General features: G+C 38.3%; 2 protein-coding genes across 3 annotated transcripts in view; one reads left to right on the top strand and one right to left on the bottom strand.

The window, feature by feature from the left end:
- Window positions 1–25767, top strand: part of PPM1E (protein phosphatase, Mg2+/Mn2+ dependent 1E) — a 178516-nt gene that overhangs the window by 136729 nt on the left and 16020 nt on the right. The window contains exon 2 of the mRNA XM_057714471.1: window positions 21597–21715. Coding sequence (XP_057570454.1) covers window positions 21597–21715 — 119 coding nt within the window. The remainder of the gene's footprint in view (window positions 1–21596; window positions 21716–25767) is intronic.
- TRIM37 (tripartite motif containing 37) overlaps window positions 22314–25767 on the bottom strand; it is a 148159-nt gene continuing 144705 nt past the window's right edge. For both annotated transcript variants that reach the window (XM_057714464.1, XM_057714468.1), the window contains exons 25-26: window positions 23402–23496; window positions 22314–22723 (exon numbers count right to left, since the gene is read on the bottom strand). In XM_057714464.1, the coding sequence (XP_057570447.1) occupies window positions 23421–23496 (76 nt within the window). In that variant the 3' untranslated portion in view covers window positions 22314–22723; window positions 23402–23420. The remainder of the gene's footprint in view (window positions 22724–23401; window positions 23497–25767) is intronic.

The raw sequence follows: 25767 nt of genomic DNA, 5'->3' as shown, positions 1-25767 counted from the left end.
GATCTAGTTCCCCAACCAGGGATCGAACCTGGCCCCCCTGCATTGGGAGCGCAGAGTCTTACTGGACCACCAGGGAAGTCCCAATTGTGTTTCATTTTAGTAAAGCCCCAGCATTTTAAAAATTATATATATAGTTGGATATGTACTGTTATGTTAGTTGCAGGTGTACTACAGAGATCTGACATTTGCATACATTATGAATTGATGACCACAATAATTCTAGTACCCATTTGTGCCCCTACAAAGTTATTACAGTACTATTGAACAATATGCCTTATGCTGTGTATTAGGTCTCCATGGCTTATTTCTTTTATAACTGAAGGTTTTTACCTCTTTATCTCCTCCACCTATTTTGTTTTCCACCCCCACCCCTCCCCTCTGGCAACCACCTGTTTGTTCTTTGTAGCTATGAGTCTGTTTTCACTTTTTCGTTTTTTGTTTTTTAGTTCCACATATAAGTGAGATCATACAGTATTTGTCTTTCTCCATTTGACTTATTTCCTGAGCATAATACCCTCTACATCCATTCATGTTGTTGCAATGGCAAAATTTCATTTTTTTGTGGTTGAGTAATAATATTCCATTGTATATTTACACCACATCTTCTTTATCCATTCATCTATTGACAGACACTTAGGTTGATTCCATATCTTGGCTACTGTAAAAAATGCTACAGTGAACTTCAGGCTATATATATCTTTCCAAATTAGTACTTTTTTTAGGTATATACCCAGAAGTGAAATTGCTGGATCATATGGCAGTTCTATATTTAATTTTTTGAGGAATCATCATACTGTTTTCCATAGTGGCCATAACCATTTTACAGTCCCACCAATAATACATGAAGATTCCCTTTTTCTCCACATCCTCACCAACACTTGTTATTTGTGGTCTTTTTGATGATAGCCATTCTGACAGGTGTGAGATGGTATCTCTTTGTGGTTCTGATTTGCATTTCCTTGATGATTAGTGATGTTGAGCATCTTTCCATGTATCTGTTGGCTATCGGTATGTCTTATTTGAAAAAAAATGTCTGTTCAGGCCCTCTGCCCATTGTTTAGTCAGGTTGTTTGTTTTTGTGGGTGTTGAGTTGTAAAAGTGCTTTGTATACAGCAAGTCCCCTACATAACGAACCTTCAAGTTGTGCACTTTCAAAGATGCAAACATGGTCTTCAGCAGCTCAGTGACCCTCAGGGAGAAGCTGGAGCTAGATCTGCAAGAGGACGACTTCATTGAACTCCTTGCTGTGCAACACAAGGAGCTTACTAATGAAGACCTAATGGAATTGGAGGCCCAGAAAAAGGACGAAGAGAGACAAGAGGAAGAAGTGACTGAAGAACCAAAGAGATACGTGATGCAGGAAATGGCAAGGGGATTTTCTTTATCTGAGGAGGCACTGTTAGTTGTTTTTTTTTTTTAATTTTATTTATTTATTTATTATTTTTTGGGGGTACACCAAGTTCAATCATCTGTTTTTATACACATATCCCCGTATTCCCTCCCTCCCTCGAGTCCCCCCCCCTCGAGTCCCCCCCACCCTCCCCATCCCAGTCCTCTAAGGCATCTTCCATCCTCGAGTTGAACTCCCTTTGTTATACAACAACTTCCCACTGGCTATCTGTTTTACAGTTGGTAGTATATATATGTCTGTGCTACTCTCTCGCTTCATCTCAGCTTCCCCTTCACCCCCCGCCCCCTCCCAAGCACTGTTAGTTTTTGAGGCACAGGACCTGAACATAGAATGGTACATGAAGGTTGTAGCAGCCGTTCAGAATGCAATCCAGTGCTACTGTGTCATCTATGATGAGAATAAAAGAGCTACTACCCAGACATCACTGGATCATTTTTTTTAAGAGGGTAAATAGAATTGAACCCAGCAAGGAACCAGACCTGTTCCATCAGCGTCAGGCGTGAGTGAAATTACAGCTTGCCCTCCATCTCCTATTGCTGACAATCCTTCAGCTCTACCATCTCCCATCTCCTCTCCCTCCTCCAGTGAGTAATTCTTCTTGCCTGTGCACTCGAGTAATCCCAGGCCCTGTGTGCCAGCTGTTACTGTACTACTGTACTTTTCAAGGTACTGTATGATTGAAGGTGTTTTCTTTATTTTTTGTGTTTGTTTTTTCATGTATTATTTGTGTCAAAAGTGTTATAAACCTATACGAACAAATTGAACTTATGAATGCACTCTTGGAACAGAACTCGTCTGTATGTAGGGGACAATGTATTTTAGTGGCGGCTTTAGGATTTTCCATACATCAAGCCATCTGCAAATAGTGACAGTATTACTTCTTCCTTTCCAATTTGGACTTCTTTTATTTCTTTTGCTTGTCTGACTTCTGTGGCTAGGGCTTCCAATACTATGTTGAATAAAAGTGGGGACAGTGGGCATCCTTGTCTTGTTCCTGATCTTAGAGGAAGTGCTTTCATGTTTTCATCATTGACTGTGATGTTGGCTGTGGGTTTGTCACTATTGGCCTCTATTATGTTGAGCTATATTTTCTCTATACCTACTTTGATGAGGGTTTTTTAATCACAAAAGGATGATGAATTTTGTCAGAAGCTTTTTCTGCACTGATTGAGATCAGCATATGATTTTTATTCTTCAGTTTGTTAATGTAGTATAGCATATTGATTGATTTGTGGATATTGAATCCTCCTTGTATCCCTGGGATAAACTAAATCCTACTTGATCATGGTGTATGATCCTTTTAATGTGTTGTTGAATTCAGTTTGCTAATATTTTATTGAAGATTTTTGCTTCTTTGTTCATCAGTTATACTTGCCTCTAATTTTCATTTTGTGGTGTCTGGTCTTGGTGTCAGGGTGATGCTAGCCTCATAGAATGAGTTTGGAAGCATTCCTTCCTCTTTAAATTTTTGGAATAGTTTGAGAAAGATAGGTGTTAACTCTTCTCTAAATGTTTGGTAGAATTCACCTGTGAAGCCGTCTGGTCCTGGACATTTATTTGCTAGGAGTTTTTTTTTGTTTTGTTTTTGTTTTAAACTGATTCAATTTTGTTGCTAGTAACTGGTCTGTTCATATTTTCTATTTGTTTCTGATTCAGTCTTCAAGATTGTATGTTTCTAGGAATTTACCCATTTCTTCTAGGTTGACAAATTTATTGGCATGTAATTGTTCATAGTAGTCTCATATGAGTGTCTATATTTCTCTGGTGTCAGTTGTAACTTCTTTTTCATTTCTGATTTTTTTATGGGAGGCTTTTTTTTCCTTGATGAGTCTGACAAAGTTTATCAATTTTGTTTATCTTTTTAAAGAATCAGCTCTTAGTTTCATCAGTCTTTTCTGTTTCTTAGTCTCTGTTTCATTTACTTCTGCTCTGATCTTTATTTCTTTCCATCTACTAACTTTGAGTTTTCTTTGTTCTTCTTATAGTTTCTTTAGATGTAAGTTTAGATTGTTTTTTTGAGATTTTTCATGTTTCTTGAGGTAGGCTTGTATTGCTAGACTTCCCTCTTAGAAATGCTTTTGCTGCATCCCGTAGATTTTGGATCATTGTGTATCCATTTTCATTTGTTTCAAGGTATTTTAAAATTTCCTCTCTGATTTCTTCGGTGACACATTGGTTGTTTAGTAGCATGTTGTTTAGACGGTACATGTTTGTGGGGTTTTTGCAGTTTTTTTTCGTATAGTTGATTTCTAGTCTTATAATGTGGTCAGAAAAGATGCTTGGTATGATTTCATTTTTCTTAAATTTATTGAGACTTGTTTTGTGGCCTAGAATGTGATCTGTTTTGGAGAGTGTTTCATGGACACTTGAAAAGAATATGTATTCTGTACTTTTTGGATGAAATGCCCTGTGTATATCTATTAATTCCTAATAGATATATTAGGTCTTATGTGTCATTTAAGGCCAGTGTTTCCTTAGTGATTTTCTGTCTGGATGATCTGTCCATTGATGTAAGTGGGGTATTAAAATTCCCTACTATTATTGTATTACTGTCAGTTTCTCCCTATATGCTTGTTAATATTTGCTTTATGTATTAGGTGCTTCTGTGTTGGATGGATATATATTTACAATTGCTATATCTTCTTGTTGGACTGATCACTTTATCATACTGTACTGTTATTCTTTGTTACAGACATTCTTTGCCTTTGTTTTAAAGTCTACTTTTTAATTTATTTTTTTAAAAAATGATATTAGCTTTTTAAAAAATTATTTATCTTTATTTACTTGGTTGTGCTGGGTCTTAGTTGTGGCAGATGGGCTCCTTAGTTGTGGCTCACTAGCTCCTTAGTTGTGGCTCACAGGCTCCTTACTTGTGGCACATGGGCTCCTTAGTTGTGGCATGCATGTGGGATCTAGTTCCCGGACCAGGGATTGAACCCAGGCCCCATGCATTGGGAGCATGGGGTCTTAACCACTGTACCACCAAGGAAGTCCCAAAGTCTACTTTTTTAATAATATAAGTATTGCTACTCCAGCTTTCTTTTTGTTTCTATTTGCATGGAATAACTTTTTCTATCCCCTCACTTTCAGTCTGTATGTTTTTTTTATTTTAAAGAAATTATTATTAATGTTCAAAATGATTTCACGGATATTCTTCAAGGATAAGAGTCTCCTATAATTTTTCTAATAGTTTACTATGTTTTATTGTACATTTAGATCCTAATTCATTAGAATTGTATGTTTGTGTGAGATATGCAATACAGAGGTGTTTCCCCAGTTCAAGTGGAAAACCAATTGTCAATCATTCATTGAGTAGTTCTGGCTTTCCCAGCTGACATGAAATGCCTTCTTTCTCACTAGCTAAACCCCCATTCCTACAGATGACTCTTGAGTGTGCCCTGGAGTGAGTGAGATAGGCTTGCCTACTTGGGCTCCTCTTCTAGGAGAGGTACAGCTACTATCATACCTCTGCAGAGAAACCAGGGAGCATGCAACACACAGACGTGCTCAGAGGCCATCAGTGTAGAGCAAGAACCCCACCTCATAATAATCAGGCAGTGTGGGGGCCTTAAGTCTCTGGTACTAACCACAGGGTGGGGGCTAATGGGACAGCAGCCTGCTCAGGTAGGGGAAGCTCACTCTCTTCAGCTGGTCCAGCTTCTCCTGCAGCTTGCACATCTGGCTGTCCGAGCAGCTGACCCTCTATCTCTGTTCTTCTCCACCTGCTCCCACAGGCAGCACACTTTGTTCTTGTTCTGCCAGGATGAGAAACAGTAGGATGACAGCAAATCAATGAGTCTTCAGGCCCCTAGTGCTGATAGGATGACCTCCTTGATGAACATGGGGCTGGTGTCACTGTGCTCACTTAGCACAACTTCCGTGGCTGGCTACAGGGTGACATCTGTTGGAGGGGTGGAGGGGCTCCTGGAGGGCTTCTGAGGCATTGCTGTGAGTGACAAACTTGTGGGGCTCTGTGCCAAGCCCTTGTTGGGCCCCAGACTGGTTTTGCTGCAGCCAGGCTCCACATCTCTCTTCAGCCTCTTTAGGTCAACCGGCTCTCAGGGGACAGACAGCCTCTTTCCAGTGTGCTTGGAAGAGAAACTGTAAGAATGAAGTGAGCCAATAAATTTGCATGCCCCAGATCCTGGGGGGGTAAAGTCATCCATGGAAATGCCACTCTTATCTACCAAGCCGCCATCAGGGGAGGTGGTGTTCTTACTGCCAGCATCTACACCAGACATGTTTGCTTCTCCCTGGTTGTCTAATGATGTGATAGCCAGATTGTCTTCTGGAGTGCTTCCAGAGACTACTGCACCAGTTTCTGACTGGTGGCTTCTGGGGTGGCCTTGGGTGCAATTTTGCCCTACAGTGCAGCTCACTTCAACTTGCAGCACTCTGGCTTGGCCATTCAGCTTTCACTTTGAGGATGTTGATGACCCTGCAGCTCCTTTCCTGTCTGCTTCACTCACATGTCCCCTCAAGGCCCTTGAGGCCTTTCTGGTGTCCTTTCTCCTGGTGCAGCCATGGCCTCCAGCTCCCCTCTTCTCAGTCAGGTGGAAGATGTAAGGCATGGCCATGAGCTTGAGCAGTCAGTGCTGATCCTCCAGCCTTGTGGAGAAGCTTTCTTTGATGAAATGTTCACAACTGTGGAAAGACTACTTAGTGGGGGTCCAATTATCCTTCTGAACAGCCTTTAATAACTGGATGAGACATTTTGAGTCCTTTGGGGGGAACCTGTGGAAGGTGACAGCATGTTTCTCCCCCTTGCCCTGACAGAATAATTCACAGCCTACAAAAGATCACCATCTTGGGCCTCAGACTGCTCTGCCACTGCCAGGCTCCAGCCCTTGACTCACTGAGTCCAGACCAGGGCAGGACCACCCTGAGGGGAGGGTGCAAGGCAACATGGCTGCAGGACATGGGAGCCAGGCACACGACTCCCACTGTATGGCAAGATGGTGGCACCTGCCTGGTTGCCCAGAAATGAGTCTCTTATAGGCACCATATATATGGGTTTGTTTTGTTATCCATTTAGTCACTCTGTATCTTTTAATTGGAGCATTTAGTCTATTTACACTTAAAATAATTTAGTCTATTTACACTTAAAAACTTATTGCCATTTTGTGAATTGTTTTCATACTTCTTCTCTATTCCTTTCTTCTTTTGCTATCTTCCCCTGTGCTTTGATGACTCTCTTTAGTGTTTTGTTTGGATTCCTTTCTCTTTTTTCTTTATGTATCTATTGTAGATTTTTGGTTTGTGGTTACCATGAGGGTCATCATGAGATTCATATACAACACACACACTACACACACACACACGAATGATTATTTTAAATGGATGATCTGTTAAGTTCAAATGCATTCTAATCACCCTACGTTTTTACTCCCCTCACCACATTTAATGTTTTTGATGTCATATTTCACATCTTGTTGTTTTGTATATCCCTTAACTACTTGTAGATGGTTTTACTACTTTTGTCTTTTAGCCTTCCTACTAGCTATATGTGGTTGATCCACACCTTTACTGTGTATTTGCCTTTACCAGTGAGGTTTTTCTTTTCATAATTTTGATATTTCTAGTTGTGGCCTTTTCTTTCCTGCTTAGAGACGTCCCTTTAACATTCTCTTAAAGCTGGTTTAAGGGTACTGAACTCTTTTAGCTTTTGTTTGTAAAACTTTTTATCTCTGCTTCAAATATGAATGATAACCTTGTCAGGTAGAGTATTCTTGGTTGTAGGTTTTTTCTTTTTATCTCTTTGAATATATCATGTCACTCCCTTCTGGCCTGTAAAGTGTCTGCTAAAAATCAGCTGATAGTCTTATGGGAGTTCCCTTATACCTCACTAGTTGCTTTTCTCTTGCTGCTTTTAAGATTTTCTTTTTATCTTTAATTTTTGCCATTTTCATTATAATGTGTCTTGGTATAAATCTCTTTGGGTTCATCTTGTTTGGGCCTCTCTGTGTTTCCTGGACCTGGATGTCTGTTTCCTTTCCCAGGTCAGGGAAATTTTCAGCTATTACCTCTTCAAATAATTTCTCTGCCCCTTTCCCTCTCCCCTCTCCTTCTGGGACCTCTATGATGTGAAAGTTAGTATGTTTGATGTTGTCTCAGAGGTCTCTTAAACTATCTTGATTTTTTAAAAATTCTTTTTCTATTCATTTTGGGTGATTTCTGCTATTTTGTTTTCCAGATTGCTGATCCATTCCTCTGTATAATTTAATCTACCATTGATTACTTCTAGTGCATTTTAAAATTTCAATTATTGTCTTCTCCAGCTCTGTTTGGTTCTTCTTTATATTTTCTAACTCTTGTTGAAATTCTTACTGTGTTCATCCACATTTGGTGAGCATCCTTATGATCATTACCTTGAACTCGTTGTTGGGTAGATTGCTTATCTCCACGTTTAGTTCTTTTTCTGAGGTTTTTGTCTTGTTCCATTATTTGGAACATATTCCTCTGTCTCCTCATTTTGCCCAATTATCTGTTTATTTCTGTATGTTAGGTTGGTCAGTTATGTTTCCTGATCTTGGAGAACTGGCCGTTTTTAGGAGATGTCCTATGGGGCCCCACAGCACACTCCCCGCTCTGGTCACCAGAGTTATATGCTGTAGGTGTGTTCCCTATGTGGGCTGCACGGGCCCTTATATTGCGATGAGTTGACTGCTGTAGGCACACTGGTAGGCAGGGCTGGCCCCTAGCCTGGTTGGTTGTGAAGCTGTGCCTTGTGCAGTGGCTATGGGCCCACTCTGGGGGGCAGGTAGACTGTGCAACCCAGGAGGTGCATGGAGCTGCTGCTGGCCTCCTGGTTGGTGGGGCTGGGGCTGTCTCCACAGCCTAGGGGGTTTAGAAGCACCTGCTTTCTTAAAACCAGCCAGTCGTTTAAAAATATTGGTCGAATTAGAGTTCCTATTAAAAAGCCATACATGTTTTAAAGTTTTGAATACATTATCTCTTAGTGAAGGCACTAAAGACACATATAAATGAGGCATGAGCATAAACCAATTATTTGTGTTGACAACAAAAGTGTAAATATGACCATGTTCCTGTTTGCCAATGGTTATCACCTGTTTACTAATACTAGCCCAAGTTTCATAGTCTACATGTAAGAACTCAACATCATGTTATGTGGAATACTCTTTTATAAGTGTATTGATTTTCTCCTCTCAAGGAACATTCATTCTAAGAAGTTAGGGAATGGCTTAAACATATATTGATATGAATCACAAAGACAAGTTTATTTATTCAGCAAGTACTTATTGATCACTGTGTGCCAGGCACCGATCTGGGCATCAGACATCAATAACCAAAAGTAGATAAAAATATCTTCAGTCTAGTGGGAGGAAGAATGCAGTTACAAAATAAACGATAAGCATAATAAATAAGAAATGCATATTGTATACTAGAAATTGATAAAGGCTATGCAAAAAGGAAAAGACTTACAACATGGGAAGAGGAATTCCAGGTGCAAGAAGAAGAGAAAGAACTATCAAATGAGATTGAGAAGACAGAATCCTGTGAGTAACATAAGCGAGTGTGGTGTTCTGGAAACCTAGAAAAGGAAGCGTATCAAAGTAGAGGGAATAGTCAGCAGTCAGATGCTTCTGAATGGGTTGGACCTGAGAGTAGACTGTGGGAGTTAGCAACAGGAAGGTACAATGGTGATATTGACAAGTTTCAGTAAACTTGTGCAATTGAATTCCTTTTGGTCATGGAAGAATAATGACAAAAAAGAGTTACTGCTAAGCTCTCTTCTTTTTGTGGTCTTAGGACACTAGAGGTAGTTTGATCTTTGATAAATGTGTAGCATCTAGATTGCTGTTCACAGAAAACTTAGGATCCTGTTGGCTATGCTTGAATGTCGACCTGGTCAGACTGAACAGACGATTGTTAAGATCAAACTGATAGCAACAGTAGGGAATGAAACTTCTGTTTAAGAACCCCAAACGCAGAACTTCAGAAGCTAGTCATTCGGTGGTTAACATTTTTTATATTCAGAAAAGCTAACTAAGGGAATCTGTGATGTGTGGGCATTACAATCAGCTGACTCCAGGTGGCATTCCTAGAGGTTGCTATAGAAAGAAAGAAAATAACTTAAAGAGGCAAAAAATTCAACCCTGATTTTAACTCCATTTGGTCCACTAAGAAAAAGAATACCAAGCCTGGTGGAGAATTTGCCTTCTTTATTTTAATTTAATGTGTATTCTAGACTTAGAATACATATGATTAACTTGGGGGGAGGGGAATGATCAGAAATTTAACATTTACGTGCTGTCACCCTAGCAAGGGCATACTGGGTAGACAGCATCCTCATGATATGTGGGCTGAGATGAGGCTGCTCCAGACGCGTCTCTCTCAGAGTTAATTGATGGAAACTTCCCACCTTCAAGAATTTTTATTACCTTAGGAATGCTGTGCCACGACTGCTGAAACACAGCTGTGGGTGCTGTGCTGACGCCCACACTGCTAGTGTCAGGAAGGATGTACTTTGAAACCTCTAATTTATCTCATAATGTCTTTAGTGATTTGTGTAGGTTTGGCATTGTGAGGAAAATGCTTCCTGGCTTGGTTTATAACAAGAAGGCAGTTTGCAGTCTTAAAATGTGTATTGTCTTAATATGCATGTGGAAGATATGAACAAGTCAGCTTAGAAAAAAGATCTGACTAAAATACTATCCTGTCCATCTAACAAAACTTATCCACCCATGATATTTGAAAATAAATGAAAATTAAATGTTTTGTGCTAGAATAATCTATTTATCTATTGGTTCCTGCTTTATACCAAGATGGCAATATACAGCACTGAAAGAGAGTCAGCTTTCATATTCAGTTCCAATCTGACTCCTTTCCTCTTCTCTAATGGAAAAATTGGATTGGACTCATGTCAGCCTATAGAGTAGAGAAAGAATAATAAGCTTTTGTAAAGCAATATTTTTAAAGAGGTAAGAAATAGTACTCTTTTGTTTGAAATATAAATCTTCATAACCAGTTGGTAACAATATTATTTTATATGATGTTTATGGTATAGGCATGTTTCCTTAAGAAAACAATACATAAAATCTGAGGGATTCTTTCCTAACTGATAGATTCACTGCAATGATTGATTATATTTATCAAAATAAATATACATTCAGCTTTTAAGAAGACACCTAGGGACTTCCCTGGTGGAGCAGTGGTTAAGAATCCACCTGCCAATACAGGGGATACGGGTTCCATCCCTGGTACAGGAAGATCCCACATACCGCGGAGCAACTAAGCCCATGCGCCACAACTACTGAGCCTGCGCTCTAGAGCCCTTGAGCCACAACTACTGAAGCCCATGTGCCTAGAGCCCATGCTCTGCAACAAGAGAAGCCACCGCAACGAGAAGCAGCCCCCGCTCACCGCAACTAGAGAGAGCCCCTGTGCAGCAATGAAGACCCAAAAGCAGCCAAAAAAATAAATGAAAAAAAAAAAAAAAGAAAACACCTAGTACATAAAGCGGAGTATCGCCATATTCCTTACAAAAGGAATACATAGAATTTATTTCCATTCTGCTGGCATATGTAAAAACATTTGTTTGGATCTGAAGTATGTTAATTTATACCTTTACACTGCCTTTGTCCCATCTTTGAAATTCAAACTTTTATTGGAATAGAATTATAGAATTAGAATTTTAATCCTGGAAGAGACTTTAGAGTTATTTTACTTCAATTTGCTAATTTTTCTATTGGGGAACTAAAATCCAGAGAATTTAAGCATCTTTTTTCAGGTTACCCAGCTAGAATTAGAACCCAGCTTCCTTTTTTTTTTTTTTAAGATTGATTGATTGATTGATTGATTTTGGCTGCATTGGGTCTTCGTTGCTGCGCACGGGCTTTCTCTAGTTGTGGCGAGTGGGGGCTACTCTTCCTTGTGGCGCACGGGCTTCTCATTGTGGTGGCTTCTCTTGTTGTAGAGCACAGGCTCTAGGCACACAGGCTCAGTAGCTGTGGCTCGAGGACTCTAGAGCACAGGCTCAGTAGTTGTGGCGCATGGGCTTAGTTGCTCCATGGTATGTGGGATCTTCCTGTACCAGAGATGGAACCTGTATCCCCTGTATTGGCAGGTGGATTCTTAACCACTGTGCCACCAGTGAAGTCCCAGAACTCAGCTTTCTAATTCCTTATATTTCTGCTATAACTTGTCTCAACTTTTTTTTTTTAATTTTCATTTTATTTATTTATTTATTATTTTTTTGGGGGTACACCAAGTTCAATCATCTGTTTTTATACACATATCCCCGTATTCCCTCCCTCCCTCGACTCCCCCCCACCCTCCATCCATCCTCGAGTTGAACTCCCTTTGTTATACAGCAAATTCCCACTGGCTATCTATTTTACAGTTGGTAGTATATATATGTCTATGCTACTCTCTCACTTCATCTCAGCTTCCCCTTCACCCCCTGTCCCCCCAAACCTTGAGTTCTCCAGACCATTCTCTGCATCTGCGTCCTTGTTCTTGTCTTGTCACTGAGTTCATTAGTACCATTTTTAGATTCCGTATATATGAATTAGCGTACAATATTTGTCTTTCTCTTTCTGACTTACTTCACTTTGTATGACAGACTCTAGGTCTATCCATCTCATTACATGTAGCTCCATCTCATTTCTTTTTATAGCTGAGTAATATTCCATTGTATATATATGCCATATCTTCTTTATCCATTCATTTGTTGATGGGCATTTAGGTTGCTTCCATGTCCTGGCTATTGTAAATAGTGCTGCAGTAAATATTATGGTACATGTTTCTTTCGGGATTATGGTTTTCTTTGGGTATATGCCCAGTAGTGGGATTACTGGATCATATGGTAGTTCTATTTTTAGTTTTTTAAGGAACCTCCAAACTGTTTTCCATAGTGGCTGTACCAACTTACATTCCCACCAACAGTGCAGGAGAGTTCCCTTTTCTCCACACCCTCTCCAACATTTGTTGTTTCCAGATTTTGTGATGATGGCCATTCTGATCGGTGTGAGGTGATCCCTCATTGTGGCTTTGACTTGCATTTCTCTGATGATGAGTGATGTTGAGCATCTTTTCATGTGTTTGTTGGCCATCTGTATGTCTTCTTTGGAGAAATGTCTATTTAGGTCTTCCGCCCATTTGTGGATTGGGTTATTTGCTTTTTTGGTATTAAGAGGCATGAGCTGCTTGTATATTTTGGAGGTTAATCCTTTGTCCTTTGTTTCGTTGGCAACTATTTTTTCCCATTCTGAGGGTTGCCATCTAGTCTTGTTTATGGTTTCTTTCGCTGTGCAAAAAAACAAGTTAGTTGAATAGCAGTTAAATTATAAGTTGGCAGAAATTTTAGGTCCCACTTGTGTTTATGTCCAGGCTTCAAAGTCAGTAGTGATCTGTAATTATTCTTCATCATTTAAAAAAAAAAATTCTTGTAAGCACTTTAGGTGAAAGTAATGCTAGAGATTCTCCTATGACTTGGTCCTGTTATGAAATCTAAAGAAATCAGTGCTCACCTAGAGCACAAGACTTGAACATACTCAGTACTGAAGTGTTCTGTCTCTGCACTCCACTAATTATGGTAATGATTTGAGTAGTTCCATAATGGCTGCCTTAGTTTAGTTGGGCTGCTGTAACAAATTACCATAGACTGGAAGGCTTATAAACAACAAATTTATTTCTTACGTTTCTGGAGGCTAGAAGTCCAAGATCAAAGCATGGGCAGATTTGGTGTCTAGAGAGGGCATGCTTTCTGGCTTATAGATAACTGTCTTATCCTTGTGTCTTCACCCGGTAGAAGGGGCAAGGGAGCTCTCAGGGGTCTCTTTTTTCATAAAGGCACTAATCTTATTTATGAGGGCTCCACCCTCATCACCTAATTACCTCCCAAAGTTTCCACCTCCAATACCATTACATTAGGGAGTAGAATTTCAACATATGAATTTGAGTGTGTGGGGGCAGGGGACACAAACTCTCAGTCTGTAACAATGACTTAACATCTGCCTCATCATTAAATACTGCTCTCAGATATTCTGTATGGCTTTTTAAAGGACTAATTTGGGAAAAGACTGATTAAAATAAAATAAAATAAAATAGCATAAACATTAATAAGTACTGAACTGTTGCAGGTCATTAAAATACAGTTGTATTTTCATAATTCAAAATCTTCCAGCAAGCATGTTTTGGGCTGTGGTTATTTCTGAAATAGAATTGAGGAGTCAAAAGATTGACCTACTCAGATACATAGTCTGAGGATAAAGATGACACTGGCCAATATGAGCAGCAGGAAAGAACAATCAGAGCATTTATGAATCTGAGTTTTATTTTGTGTGTCTGAAGAACTATTGTTAGCTGAAAGCAAGACCCTGTGCTTTGTTTACAGCGTTCAATTTATGAAGCTTAATAGATCTGGATTTCTGCTTCACAATATATAATATTGAGAAAGTCAGTATACACAGAAATCCAAATATGCATTCATGTATTCATAGACAAATAGCTTTAATGAAGTGGATTTTTTTTTCTTTTTTTCTTTTTTTTTTTTTGCCTGCGGTATCCTAGTTCCCCGACCAGGGATTGAACCCAGGCCCTCACCTGGGCCCCCAGCAGTGAGAGCACAGAATCCCAACCACTGGACCGCCAGGGAATTCCCGTGAAGTGAAATTTTTTTATGTATGTGACTAAACTTAGAAATTAAAACTAACCAGACCCCTAATTAATATGTCAACATTGTTCAAAAGATGTTTATGCCTGTAGTTTGTATATGACTTAGACATAAACTAGATAAGGATTTTAATTTTATCTATGAGTAATATAAAATCTGTACTTTGATTCCCAAAACAAACAAGAAAGTAACAAATTTGTATGTATGAAAATATATTTCCTTTTGTTCGCAGGATATGAATTGCTTGAAGATAGGAATGGTAAGCACTTAGAAATATCTGTTGATATAAGTAAATAGCGAAAGACTGTTCTTCGACTATATTTGAAGGGCCTTAACAAGATTAATTTGATTTTAAAAGAGCCAGTCCCCCAGGATGACACACACTGCAAAAGGTAAAAAATTTCTCATCATACTCTTCTCCAGCAATGTTCTCAACATAAGAACATTTGTAACCCCAGTTCCCCAGATTGCCTTGATTATTGGCCCTCCTCTGATATTTGCTATGTAATACATTTTCCATACTTTAAAACTCTAAAACCTTCTGTGTAGGGATCATTCAAGTATTGTATGAGAAATGATGAAAGAAAGCAGTTTGCTATGTCATCATGTTAGTCGCTCTCGGTAGATCTCTTAAAAATGACAAGCTTTGGCCTTTCTCATCTTCTGAGATGGCCCACACTCTGTCTGTGGAGTGCGTTTCTCTCTAAATAAATCCACTTCTTACCTATCACTGTGTCTCTCACTGAATTCTTTCTGCGATGATGAGACATCAAGAACCTGAGCCTCACTAAGTCCAGACATCAGGCAAGATGCCAGCCTCCATGACCTTCCCCCGAGTTCCAAAGGGTGGATTCCAACAGCTGCTAATCAAGGGAGGAGCAGCCAAGAAACCACTTGAGGCAAGATGAAAGGAACCAGAGAAGCTCATCAAGATTAGGAGACCATCTGACCACTGGAGACCCTGTGCACACCCTAATCTTGTCAGCAAGCCCACCCTTGAAGTATTGTTATAAAACTCCTCGTCAGATCCTCTGGTTAGGACACATAGTCTTGCAAGGCAGGAGCTTGTGTGTCCCCCTTTCCCTGGCAAAGCAATAAAGCTATCCCTTTCTACTTCACCCCCCCTCCAAAAAAGACAAGCGTTAATGATAAGCTTTTATTTGAGTTGATCAAATAGTCTCTGATGTGACTATGTTTTAAAATATATTTGCAATTCTGATTTTTCAGAAATAATCACTTTCAATTCAGAGTCAAAACCATAAGAACTTTTTCATGCTAAGTGTTATAGCTTTTTGACATGTAGGAATAGCTGATGTGGGTGAGGTGTCTAGCTTGATGTTTTATATCTAGCTATTAGTCAGCTAATCCTCCTCCCTACTTCACTGAAAATATTTTCATTCTGTCTGACAAAAAGTAAAAAATTACATTAACTGTGACTAAAAATGTATTGCAGATGACATTAATGAGAGTAATGGTTCTTGCCTTTTTCTTTAAAGTTTTCACATTCTTACCTTTGGTGAACTGAGATCCAGATAGTTTAATAATTATACAAAAGATATCCTTTTTGGGGGTAACTCTTGGGAACGAGGTTGTGAAACAGAGTGGGGCCTTGTGGGGCTCCCAGGCATGGAACCTGAGTGGGGCCTGGGCACAGAGTCCTCCTTTTGTCCACCACTTCTTATAGGCAAGACTTCAGCCTCTCTGACCTTCCCTGAGCTCCAAAGGGCAGATTTGGGTTTGAACAGTTGCTAATCAAGGGAGGAGCAGCCAAGAAACCACCAGAGGCCAGATTAAAGGAACAAGGGAAACTCCTCAGAGAGACCACCTGAGGCAAGATTATGGGAGTGCAAGCCCTGCTCACACCCTAATCTTGTCAGAGACCCCACCTTTGAACCACTGTTAGAAAACCCTTCCTCAAATCCTCTGGGGTTGAGACACACAGTTTTTCGAGGCAGAAGCCCGGTGTGTCTCCCTTTGCCTGGCAAAGCAATAAAGCTGTCCTTTATTGCTTCACCCAGTACTACTACTACTACGACTTCACCCAAAACTCTATCTCAGGAATTTGATTTGGTACCGGTGTACAGAGAGGCCGAGCTTTTGGTAACAGTTGCAGTGAAGATTTTCAGATTTTTTAAACATAAATTTTAAAACAGCAAAGAGACCAAGTAAAGGTTATAACTATATACTAGAAGTCCATTTAGGCAAAATATCTGGATGTGTCCAGTTAATCAAAATAAAGCATGACAGGTAAAGACAGGCAATGCGGACAAAAAGTTTAGGTCTATGAAGGAAGATTTTGACTCATCAAGAAAAAATCGGTTAACTTAGCATGAAAGGAGAAATGGTGATATTGTTTATAAAGCATTTGTATTTCAAGGGATGCCATCAATTTATTTCATAATTGTTAAAGGTAGGAACTTTCAACAAATGTTTTCATCATAATCAGGACTCAGTATATACTTCTCTGGAATACTTAGCCTTACCTCATGTACCTTATTCTATTTCCTTTTTAGAAAAAAATGCTGCTCACAATTCATAAATTGATTTAATTTACACACTAATGGTCATAATCTACAATTTGAAAAATACTGATGAATGATAAACAGAATTTTCTAAGTTCTTTTTTTCTTTGGGGACTTCGAATGTAAACATTTCCTTTTTATCTGTTTCTAAACCACTCACTTTCTTGGTCCCACCTAATCCTTGTTATTACAAAAATTACACCAGCTCCAAAATCAAACACAGAAGTATCCTGTTCTGACTACAGCATTCTGTCTTTTTTGGTTATATGCCCAAGTACTACCACTACACTTCTTTAATTACATTTAGACCACATTGGTCTGCAACTCATGTCTATTCTTTCTTTCTTAGCCAACTTAGAGTCCGTGGTCTAACACTGTAATCACATCCTTTAGAAGATGCTCAATTTCTGTGTCTCTTCTCTACTTTATAGTACTCAGCTTGCAAAACTTCGAATCTTGATGAACTAGACAGTTCTTTTTACCTACATGTTACAGCACATGAACACAGATGGAGAAAGTCATACAAGCAGAAAGACTGGTTTAACTTTAAAAATTGCCTCAAACTTTGAATAATCTCTTAGAACTGTCTAAGTGACTATTTCATATCTACTTTTCTCTTCATCCCTTCTCCCCAGTGTGCTTTCTACCCTCACCACCCAGTTAATGACCTAACCTAGATCTTGAGATTTTGGTTCTCAAAATGTGGTCCCCAGACTAGCAGCATAAACATCAGCTGGGAACGTGTTAGAAATGAAAATTCTCAGGCCCTACTCCAGGCCTGCTGAGTCAGAAACTTAGGATGGGGCCCAGAAATCTGTGTTTTAACAAGCTCTGTAGTTGATTCTGATGCATATAAGAGTTTGTGAACTACTGATGTAGCCTCATACTTCATTCAGAAGCCATTCTCTACATGTAAGCTCCAAAGATACAGGCTTTTGTCTTTTTTGGTCATATATATCCTGAGCACTAGAACAGGGCCTGCAACATTGTAAGCCTCAATAAGTTATTGTGGGATCAAACCATTAGATGGGAATTCTCTTATTTTCATACTAAGAAATCTGGAAACCTACCTGCATCTGTACCCATTTTCTTCCTTCCTTTTCCAACTAAGGCAATGTGCCACGTGCTATCAAAGGTTAGTGTTTCCATGTATGGATTGGATCTCTCCCTTCTTGCCTCCCAAGAGCTTTGCTTCTTTGGTTCACATCCTGTCTCCCTCAGTGTCTATCAGCCCTTCTCTGTTGGATCACTTCATTTAGTATACAGTCAGATAGCATAGCATTCTAGAACAACAAACTTGCCCTGGCTCATACCCCCTTTCAGTTACTATCCCATTTCCCTTCACCGCCATACCTCCTTGCCTCCCATTTCCTAACCCATTCTAATCTGATTTTCATTTCCACTCTTCAGTGGTGCTTAACAAAGTCAATGATTTTTAAAACATGTTTATTGAAATATAATTCACATACCACGAAAGTTACTGATTCAAAGTGTACAATTCAGTGGTTTTAGTATATTTAGAATTGTTTAACCATCACTATAAGATTTACTACATTTTTATCACCCTCAAAAGAAACCCCCTACCCATTATCAGTAATTCCCTACTCACCTCACTCTTAGGCTACCACTGCTCTACTGTTTCTATAGATTTGCAGTTCTGGGCTTTTCATATAGATGGAATCATACAATAAGTGGTCTTTTGTGACTGGGTTCTGTTACTTACTATAATGTTTTCAAGTTTCATCTATATTGTATTAATACTATACATGTATTGATACTTCATTCTTTTATGGCTGAATAATATTTCATTATATGAATATGAAGATACTGCTTTTTAGTTACCCGTAATTAGTTGATGAACATATAGTTGTTTCTGCTTTTTGGCTATTATGAATAATATTGTTACCAACATTCATGTACAAGTTTTTGTCTGAATGTATATTTTCATTTCTTTTGGATATATACCTATAAGTAGAATTGCAGGGCCACATAGTAACTTTATGTTTAATATTTTAAGGACTGCCAAAGCAGCTGCACCATTTTACATTCCCACCAGAAATATATGAGAGTTCCCAATTTTTCCACATAGTTGCCAACTCTTGTTTCATTACCTGTCTTTTTGATTATAGTCATCCAGTGGGTTCAAAATGGTATCTCATTGTGGTTTTGATTAGCATTTCTGTAATAACTGATGATGTTGAACATCTTTTCATGTGCTTATTGGCCAGTTGTATATCCTCTTTGGAGAAATACCTATTCAGATCCTTTGCCCATTTTAAAACTGGGTTGTCTTTTTATTATTAAGTTGTAAGAGTTCTTTATATATTCTGGATGCCAGCTTCTCATTAGATATATGATTTGCAAATATTTCTACTGTTCTGTGATTGTCTTTTCACTTTCTTAATTTATGGCATGAAAGTTTTTAATTTTGATTTATTTTAATTTAACTCTTTTTCTTTTGCTGCTTGTATTTTTGGTGTCATATTTAGGAAAGCCATTACCTAATCCAAGGTCATGAGGTTTTATTCCTGTGTTTTCTTTTAAGATTTTTATAGTTTTAGCTCTTATGTTTAGGTCTGTGATCCATTTTGAATAAATTTTTGTAGATGGTATAAGGAAAGAGGCTAATTTGATTACTTTGTGTGTGGATATCCAATTGTCCCAGCCCCATTTATAGAAAATACTATTTTTTCCCCATTGAATTGTCTTGGCACCCAGTCAGTGATGATTTATTTACGTTATTAACTTCAGTATCTAATTTTTCCCTTATATTTGACTTCTCAGTAGTATTGACACAGTTGACCATTCTCTCCTTCAAACATTCCACTCTCTTGATTCACCTTTTACTTATCTTGCTATTTCTTTTCAGTATTGACAGGTTCCTCATCTTCCACCAAGCTTCTCAGTGTTGGGTTTTCGGTTATTATGGCTATGTAACAAGTTAGCACAGAACTTAGTGGGGTAAAGCAATCATTTATTATGCTCATAGTTTCTTTGGGATAGGAATGAAGACGGGGCAAAGCAGGGTCAGCTTATCTCTGTTCCAGGATGTCTGGGGCCTCAGCTGGAAGACTCAGGCGGGGACTGGTATCATCTGAAGGCCTGTGCTGTTACGTGTCCAGCAGCTGATAATAGCTATTGACTGGGAGCCTCAGCTGACAGCCGCATGAACCTGTCCATGTCCCACGGGGAGGGGAGGGAGGAAAAGGAGAAAAGGGGAGGAGGAGTGAGGGAGAGAGGAGAGAAAGCCAAGGGGACGTCATGTGGTCTTTTACGACCAAACCTCAGAAGTTACACAGCGTCACTTTTGCCACTTTTTTTCATCAAAGTCTCATTCACATTCCAAAGAGTGGAAAACAGATTCTGCCTCGTCGTGTGGAATGGTAAGGTTCTTAAAGAGCATGTAGGACCAGAAATATTGCTGTGACCTTCTTTAGAAAAATAATCTGCCACAGTCTGTTCTGGCCACACAATTCACATCCTTCCCACATGCAAAAAAACACTCCCCGCTCCCCGCAAAGTCTCCCAGAGTTTCATCCCTTCATGGCACCAGGCTCACGCTTGAGGTTCAGGATCTCTGTGAGGTCAGGTCCAGGTGAGATTCCTTGGGTGTTATTTCTTGATGACAGCTCCTTGAATGTAGTTCCATTTGATTTGAAAACTTGGGGACTAAAGAGGTATATTATCTACCCCCTTCCCCACCGCTACCCAACATACAGTGGGTGTGTTGGGAAGGACTATTCCAAAGCGGGGAAGACAGGAGCCATATAGAAATCACTGGTCCATAGCAGTTCTCTTTCTGTGTTTTCTCTATGTGATCTATTCTATTTACATAGTTTTAAAAAAATATTTTTTTTGGCCACGCCTCGCGGCTCGTGGAATCTTAGTTCCCCATCTAGGGATGGAGCCCGTTGCCCCCTGCAGTGGAAGCGCAGAGTCCTAACCACGGGACCGCCAGGGAATTCCCCTCTATTTCCATAGTTGTAAATACTGTCCATACATTCATGACTTCCAAATTTCCTAACATCTCTGCACTCCACACTGAAATATATAATTAACCATTTGATACCTTCACTAGGATATCTCACAGATTTTCCCAACTTAACGTGGCTAAAATGAATTCTTATTTTCTACCTTACCCTTTCCTCCACAAATCTGACTTTCCTGGTTTCTCCATCTAGGTGAATGATGCCACCATTCACCTAATCGCTCAGATCAAAACCTCGGACTCAGGCTAATTCTCTTCTCTGTCTCACCTCTACATACAATAGTCAGCAAGTTCTATATTTTCTTTCTCCAAAATATAATCACTTCTTTTTTTAATCACATCTGGATTACAACAATCTCCTTATTGGTCACCGTCCTTCATTCTTGCTCCCTTCCAACTTCCTTTGACACAGCAGTCAAAGCAATATTTTAATTAATATCCCCCCTGCACTTTGAGTGAAAGATCCATATTTCTGGCCTGTTCCTGTTCCTCTGACCTATTCCTCACCACTTTCCCCCTTACCCACTATATTTCCATCTTCTCTGGGCTTCTTCCAGTTCCTTAAACATACCAAGCTCTCAGAAAGGGTCTGTACACATGCTGTTTTCTCTGTCTGGAATATTCCCTCCCAACTTGCCACCCCCACATATCTGAGTCTTTCTCATCCTTTAAGCTGTGGCATTCCTGACTATTCTAAGTAGGTCCTTCCCTTTAATACTCTGTATCCTATGTGTTTCCTTTATAAAACTTATCCCAGTTTTAAGTTATATCCTATTTGTTTACTTATTCATCATCTGTCCCTGTAACCAGATGGTAGGCCCGCCAGGTCAGGGGCCGTGTCTGTGTTATTCACCAGTATATACCCAGTGCCTAGGCAGAGAGCCTACCATATAATATGCTCTCAACAAATACGCATTGAATATTGTTTAAAGGTGTAATTTTGTTTTGAGACAATATGTTAATAAAGTAATTAGTAATAATTTAAAATGTGATGTTTCCTAATTCTTACTGAAATAGCCTTTTATTTTTGTCTTTTAGTAACTGCCCTTCCTTTCTGGCTGCTGCGTTAGCCAGAGCCACATCAGACGAAGTCCTTCAGAGCGATCTTTCTGCACATTATATTCCAAAGGAAACTGATGGCACAGAAGGGACTGTGGGTAAGTACTTTTCTGCATTATTTGTTTTAAAATACTGAATCTTCTCCTGTGTAGTGATCCACAGAAAATGTCTACAAAATACTGTATCTAATTATGTTTACCCACTGGTTGATTTTATAGTAGTAGCAAGAGAAAAAAATGCAAAAAAATTTTTTCAAACTAATCAGTAAAATAGGAAAAAAGAGGGAAAAAATACAGGCCTATTTTGAAACCATATGAAGGTAATTGGAGAAAGATTATTATAACAGTATGTTATCATAAATAATATCTAGATAAATGGAAACGGTAAATGAGGAATGTGAAGACAACAGAAAAGAAGAGCAAATGAAGGGAAGGAGAGTTTGAGCAAAACCAATCTTAAAATTTTGAAAAAAAAAATTTGGCTTGTCTTTAAGAAGTCAAGTAAAAAAATCAGATATACAAATGCAAGAAATCAGTTGTAACAGACTTCTTATTAATTATATTTAATTTTATATCTACCAATAAATAAATAGAGCGCTTTATGACAATTATGTAATGTGATTTAATTGCATGGATCATTAGTATATCTTCTTTCCAGGTAAATTATGAGGCTTTATTTATTAATGAAGGCATGTTTATTAATGTATTAGGCTTATACATATTTGACAGACTAAAAAAATACCAGTTTTTGTAAAAATTAGGGAATGGCTACTTAAAACTGTTGAGGAATTTTAATATTTCATTCTATTTGTTCTGTTTGAAGCATTTGCCTTTAAACGTGGTGCAGAAGGAGCAAAGCATATATTAATCAGTCAGGGCAGCTAGATTTCAGAGAATGTGAGGCAGACATAAAAATAAACATTCCTGTTTTTCCTTTCTCTCTATATAATTTTTGATAGAAAATTGACAAGGAAGGAATTCCTCTGCTTGTTTTTACTGAGAGTAATTGATTCACTTGGAACCAAATTGTTCCAGAGTCAAGTTGGATGGAATTCCTGCTACAAAGCACTGGTCTTTCCTCTCATACTGATGCATGAAGTAAAAGCCCTGTAATGAAAAGATGAGGGAGATTAAATTCTGTTTCACTGCAGCCAGGGTGACGGCTGACTCAGCTCCAGCTCAGTACAGTGACATTAACGACTGATGAGTAATTTACAGCTGTGAGGGGGTGGACTGCTGCTTTGGACAATTCTTTTTCGCACCCTTTTTTATTTTATTTTATTTTTCCATTTCAAGCAGCAATTATTTATATACTAATGTTCTTACACCACTTCCTGCAGAAGGAGAATACTTAACGTAGCAAGAGGGAAGTGTTGCCCTGTGTGCCTACTTTGGAAGAATTTTCTAAACCCATGTAAGATAGCAAAAGTGAAATTAAGGATTTTTCTCATGGTGGATATCATTGGTCATTTAGATTTTATATTTTTCCAAGAGATTACCCAGTAATGTCTCCATGCCATTGCAGTCATTCAGAATGATCTATTATAGTTCCAAATTATTTGCATGTCCTTAATCTATTTAACCCAAATCACTCAGTATGAACTGCACTGAGGATAATCTCTACAGGGCATATTGTGTTTAGCCATACATCCAAGTGGAAAATGAGCATACTGAAATAAGGCCTGCTGTCGTTGTCTTAAAGGCACTGAAGTCCGCACCGAAATGCCCTTCGACTCTCCTCTTAGGTGTTTCCAAAACAGACTTAAAGAAAATAAAAATCCTTACCTTAAAGTTCTTTTTATGTTTATGTCATCCCTAACAGAATGTCTGTGAAATAACCTTTCATTTCTGTTGGCAGACATAACTCCTGTCCAGACAACCTAAAATCAATTTAAAATATCCCAATGTAAAAATTAAAAACAAGAAGGTGAAAATGATCCTACTAATACAGAGGATATTAAAAGAATTATGAAAACTTTGTGTAAATAAATTTGAAAAGCTGGGTATTTTCTAGAAATATACAAGTTAACAAAACTTTACCTAAGAAGAAAGAGATTGAGAAGATTGTCAAAAAGGACAAAAGGAATATGTGATTCTACAGTGAACATTTTCAAACAAAGACAGATAATTCCATTGCTTTTTAAAATGAGTTATCCAATTGCACAGGGGAAGAAGGAAAATTTGCATAGCATAACACTGGTACCAAAACTTGCCTAAGACAAAACTAAAATAAGAAATGAGAGGTAAGTCTTAGTGATCAATGTAAAAAAATCTTAAGTGAAATATTTGTATATTGAATACAACAATTAATTCATTTGATGAGTATTTTATTGATACTCTCTAAGGGTGCCCAAAGAAGCAATTTATAAAATTCAATATTCATTCCTAATTTTAAAAATAGACAATAAAAAACTGGCATAACAGTGTAAAGCAATTATATTCTTATAAAGAGCTTAAAAAATAAAATAAAATATACTTAATAAAGTAGAACTAGATGGATACATCTTGGACACTGTAGGACAAAATTTGGCTCAAATCAAAAATCTAGCAGGTATGCTTGAAGTATACACTCAAGAATTTTTTAGTTGCAAATGACCGCTGGCTTCAGCAAAACAGAATTTACTGGCTACCCTTCAAGATAAGGGCTACACAGCTAGATTCAAGGCTTCCCATGATATCATAAAGACCTGGCATTTCTCCCACTCTCAGCTGCACTCTCTTTCATTTTTATTTTATTTTCAGGCTCCATGGGATGGCAGAATGACAGAGCTCCAGATCTTCATCTGCCCAGGTTCAAATCAAGCCGGAAAATAAGAGTAACTTTACTCAGTTGCTCTTACATAAATCACAGGGTTCACTGTAATCAGCCCAGCTTGGGTTATTTGCCTTTCCTGAACCAATAACTATGGCCAGAGGAATGTGTTTTCTAATTGGCTAGACCTGAATCACATTTTACCCCTAGATGCACATGGACTGGGAGTAGAGAAGGAAAAATGTTCTTGGTAGAAAGAGGAATGTTTGCTAGGTGGCAAATCACACATTAGAACAAAGTTCTGACTCAAAGTAGAAAATAAATAAAATAAAACAACTAGGAATAAATTCAGTAAGAATTAAGAAGGACCTATGTTAAAACCCTGTTGAGCAACATAAAAAGGATTTAATGAAACAATATAAATTGTTCCTGAATAGACTTGATATAAAAAAGTCAGTTTTTTCCCAAATAATTCTATAAATTCAATGTGATCCCAAACATAATGCCAACATATTTTCCCCTCAAACTTGGCAAAATAATTAGTTCATCTGGAAGAATAAACATGTCAAACTACCCAAGTGACATCTTTTAAAGTTAAGAATAATAGGAAAATTAGTCCTCCTTATATTAAAGCATGTTATAAAGTTATAGTAGTTTTTAAAGAATGGCACTATTGTAGGAACAGTTGTAGAGATCAGTGAAGCAGAATTAACAGCCGAGAAGCATACAAATATTTTAATATTTTAGTGGTTATTTAATTTATATATTTGCATATTCATTTATTCAGTCAACATGGTATGAGCTCCTGCTGTCTGCTAGGAACTGTACTATGACTAATCAAAGACAATTAAGACACAGTCTCTATCTGCAATCTAATTTGGGAAAAGTAGAGCATGGGTGGGAGTCAAATAGACCTAGGTATTACCTGTTTGTGAAATGTTCCAGAGACAGAATGTAGCAAATACTCAATAAATGTTATCCATTGTTTAAAAATGTGGTAAGAGCTATAATAGATGTTGTGAACAAAGACAGATCTAGTGATATTAGAGGAAGCTGGTATTGCTTCCCTTGACCAGTTTCATCTGTCTACACCAGGGCTGTCCAATAGATAGCACAGTGATGGAAATGTTCTTTATCTGCGTTGTCCAATGTGGTAGCCAGTGACCATATATAGTTACTGAGTACTTGAAATACAGCTAATGTGAGCAAAATACTGAATTTTAAATTTTATTTAATTTTAGTTAAAGTTAAATAGTCACATGTAGCTAGTAAGCTACCCTATTGGACAGTAGAAGTCTATATAGTAAGAGTAATATAAAAAGTAATAATCAAACCAAAGTATGACATAATGTTTTATATTATTATCTGGGAACTATCCTGATAGTATCAGTTATTGGTT

This window comes from Hippopotamus amphibius, chromosome 17 (genome assembly GCF_030028045.1).
Source record: "Hippopotamus amphibius kiboko isolate mHipAmp2 chromosome 17, mHipAmp2.hap2, whole genome shotgun sequence".
Taxonomy (NCBI): domain Eukaryota; kingdom Metazoa; phylum Chordata; class Mammalia; order Artiodactyla; family Hippopotamidae; genus Hippopotamus; species Hippopotamus amphibius.
Note: the sequence above shows the minus strand (reverse complement) of the source record. Positions and strands in the feature narration are given on the sequence as shown.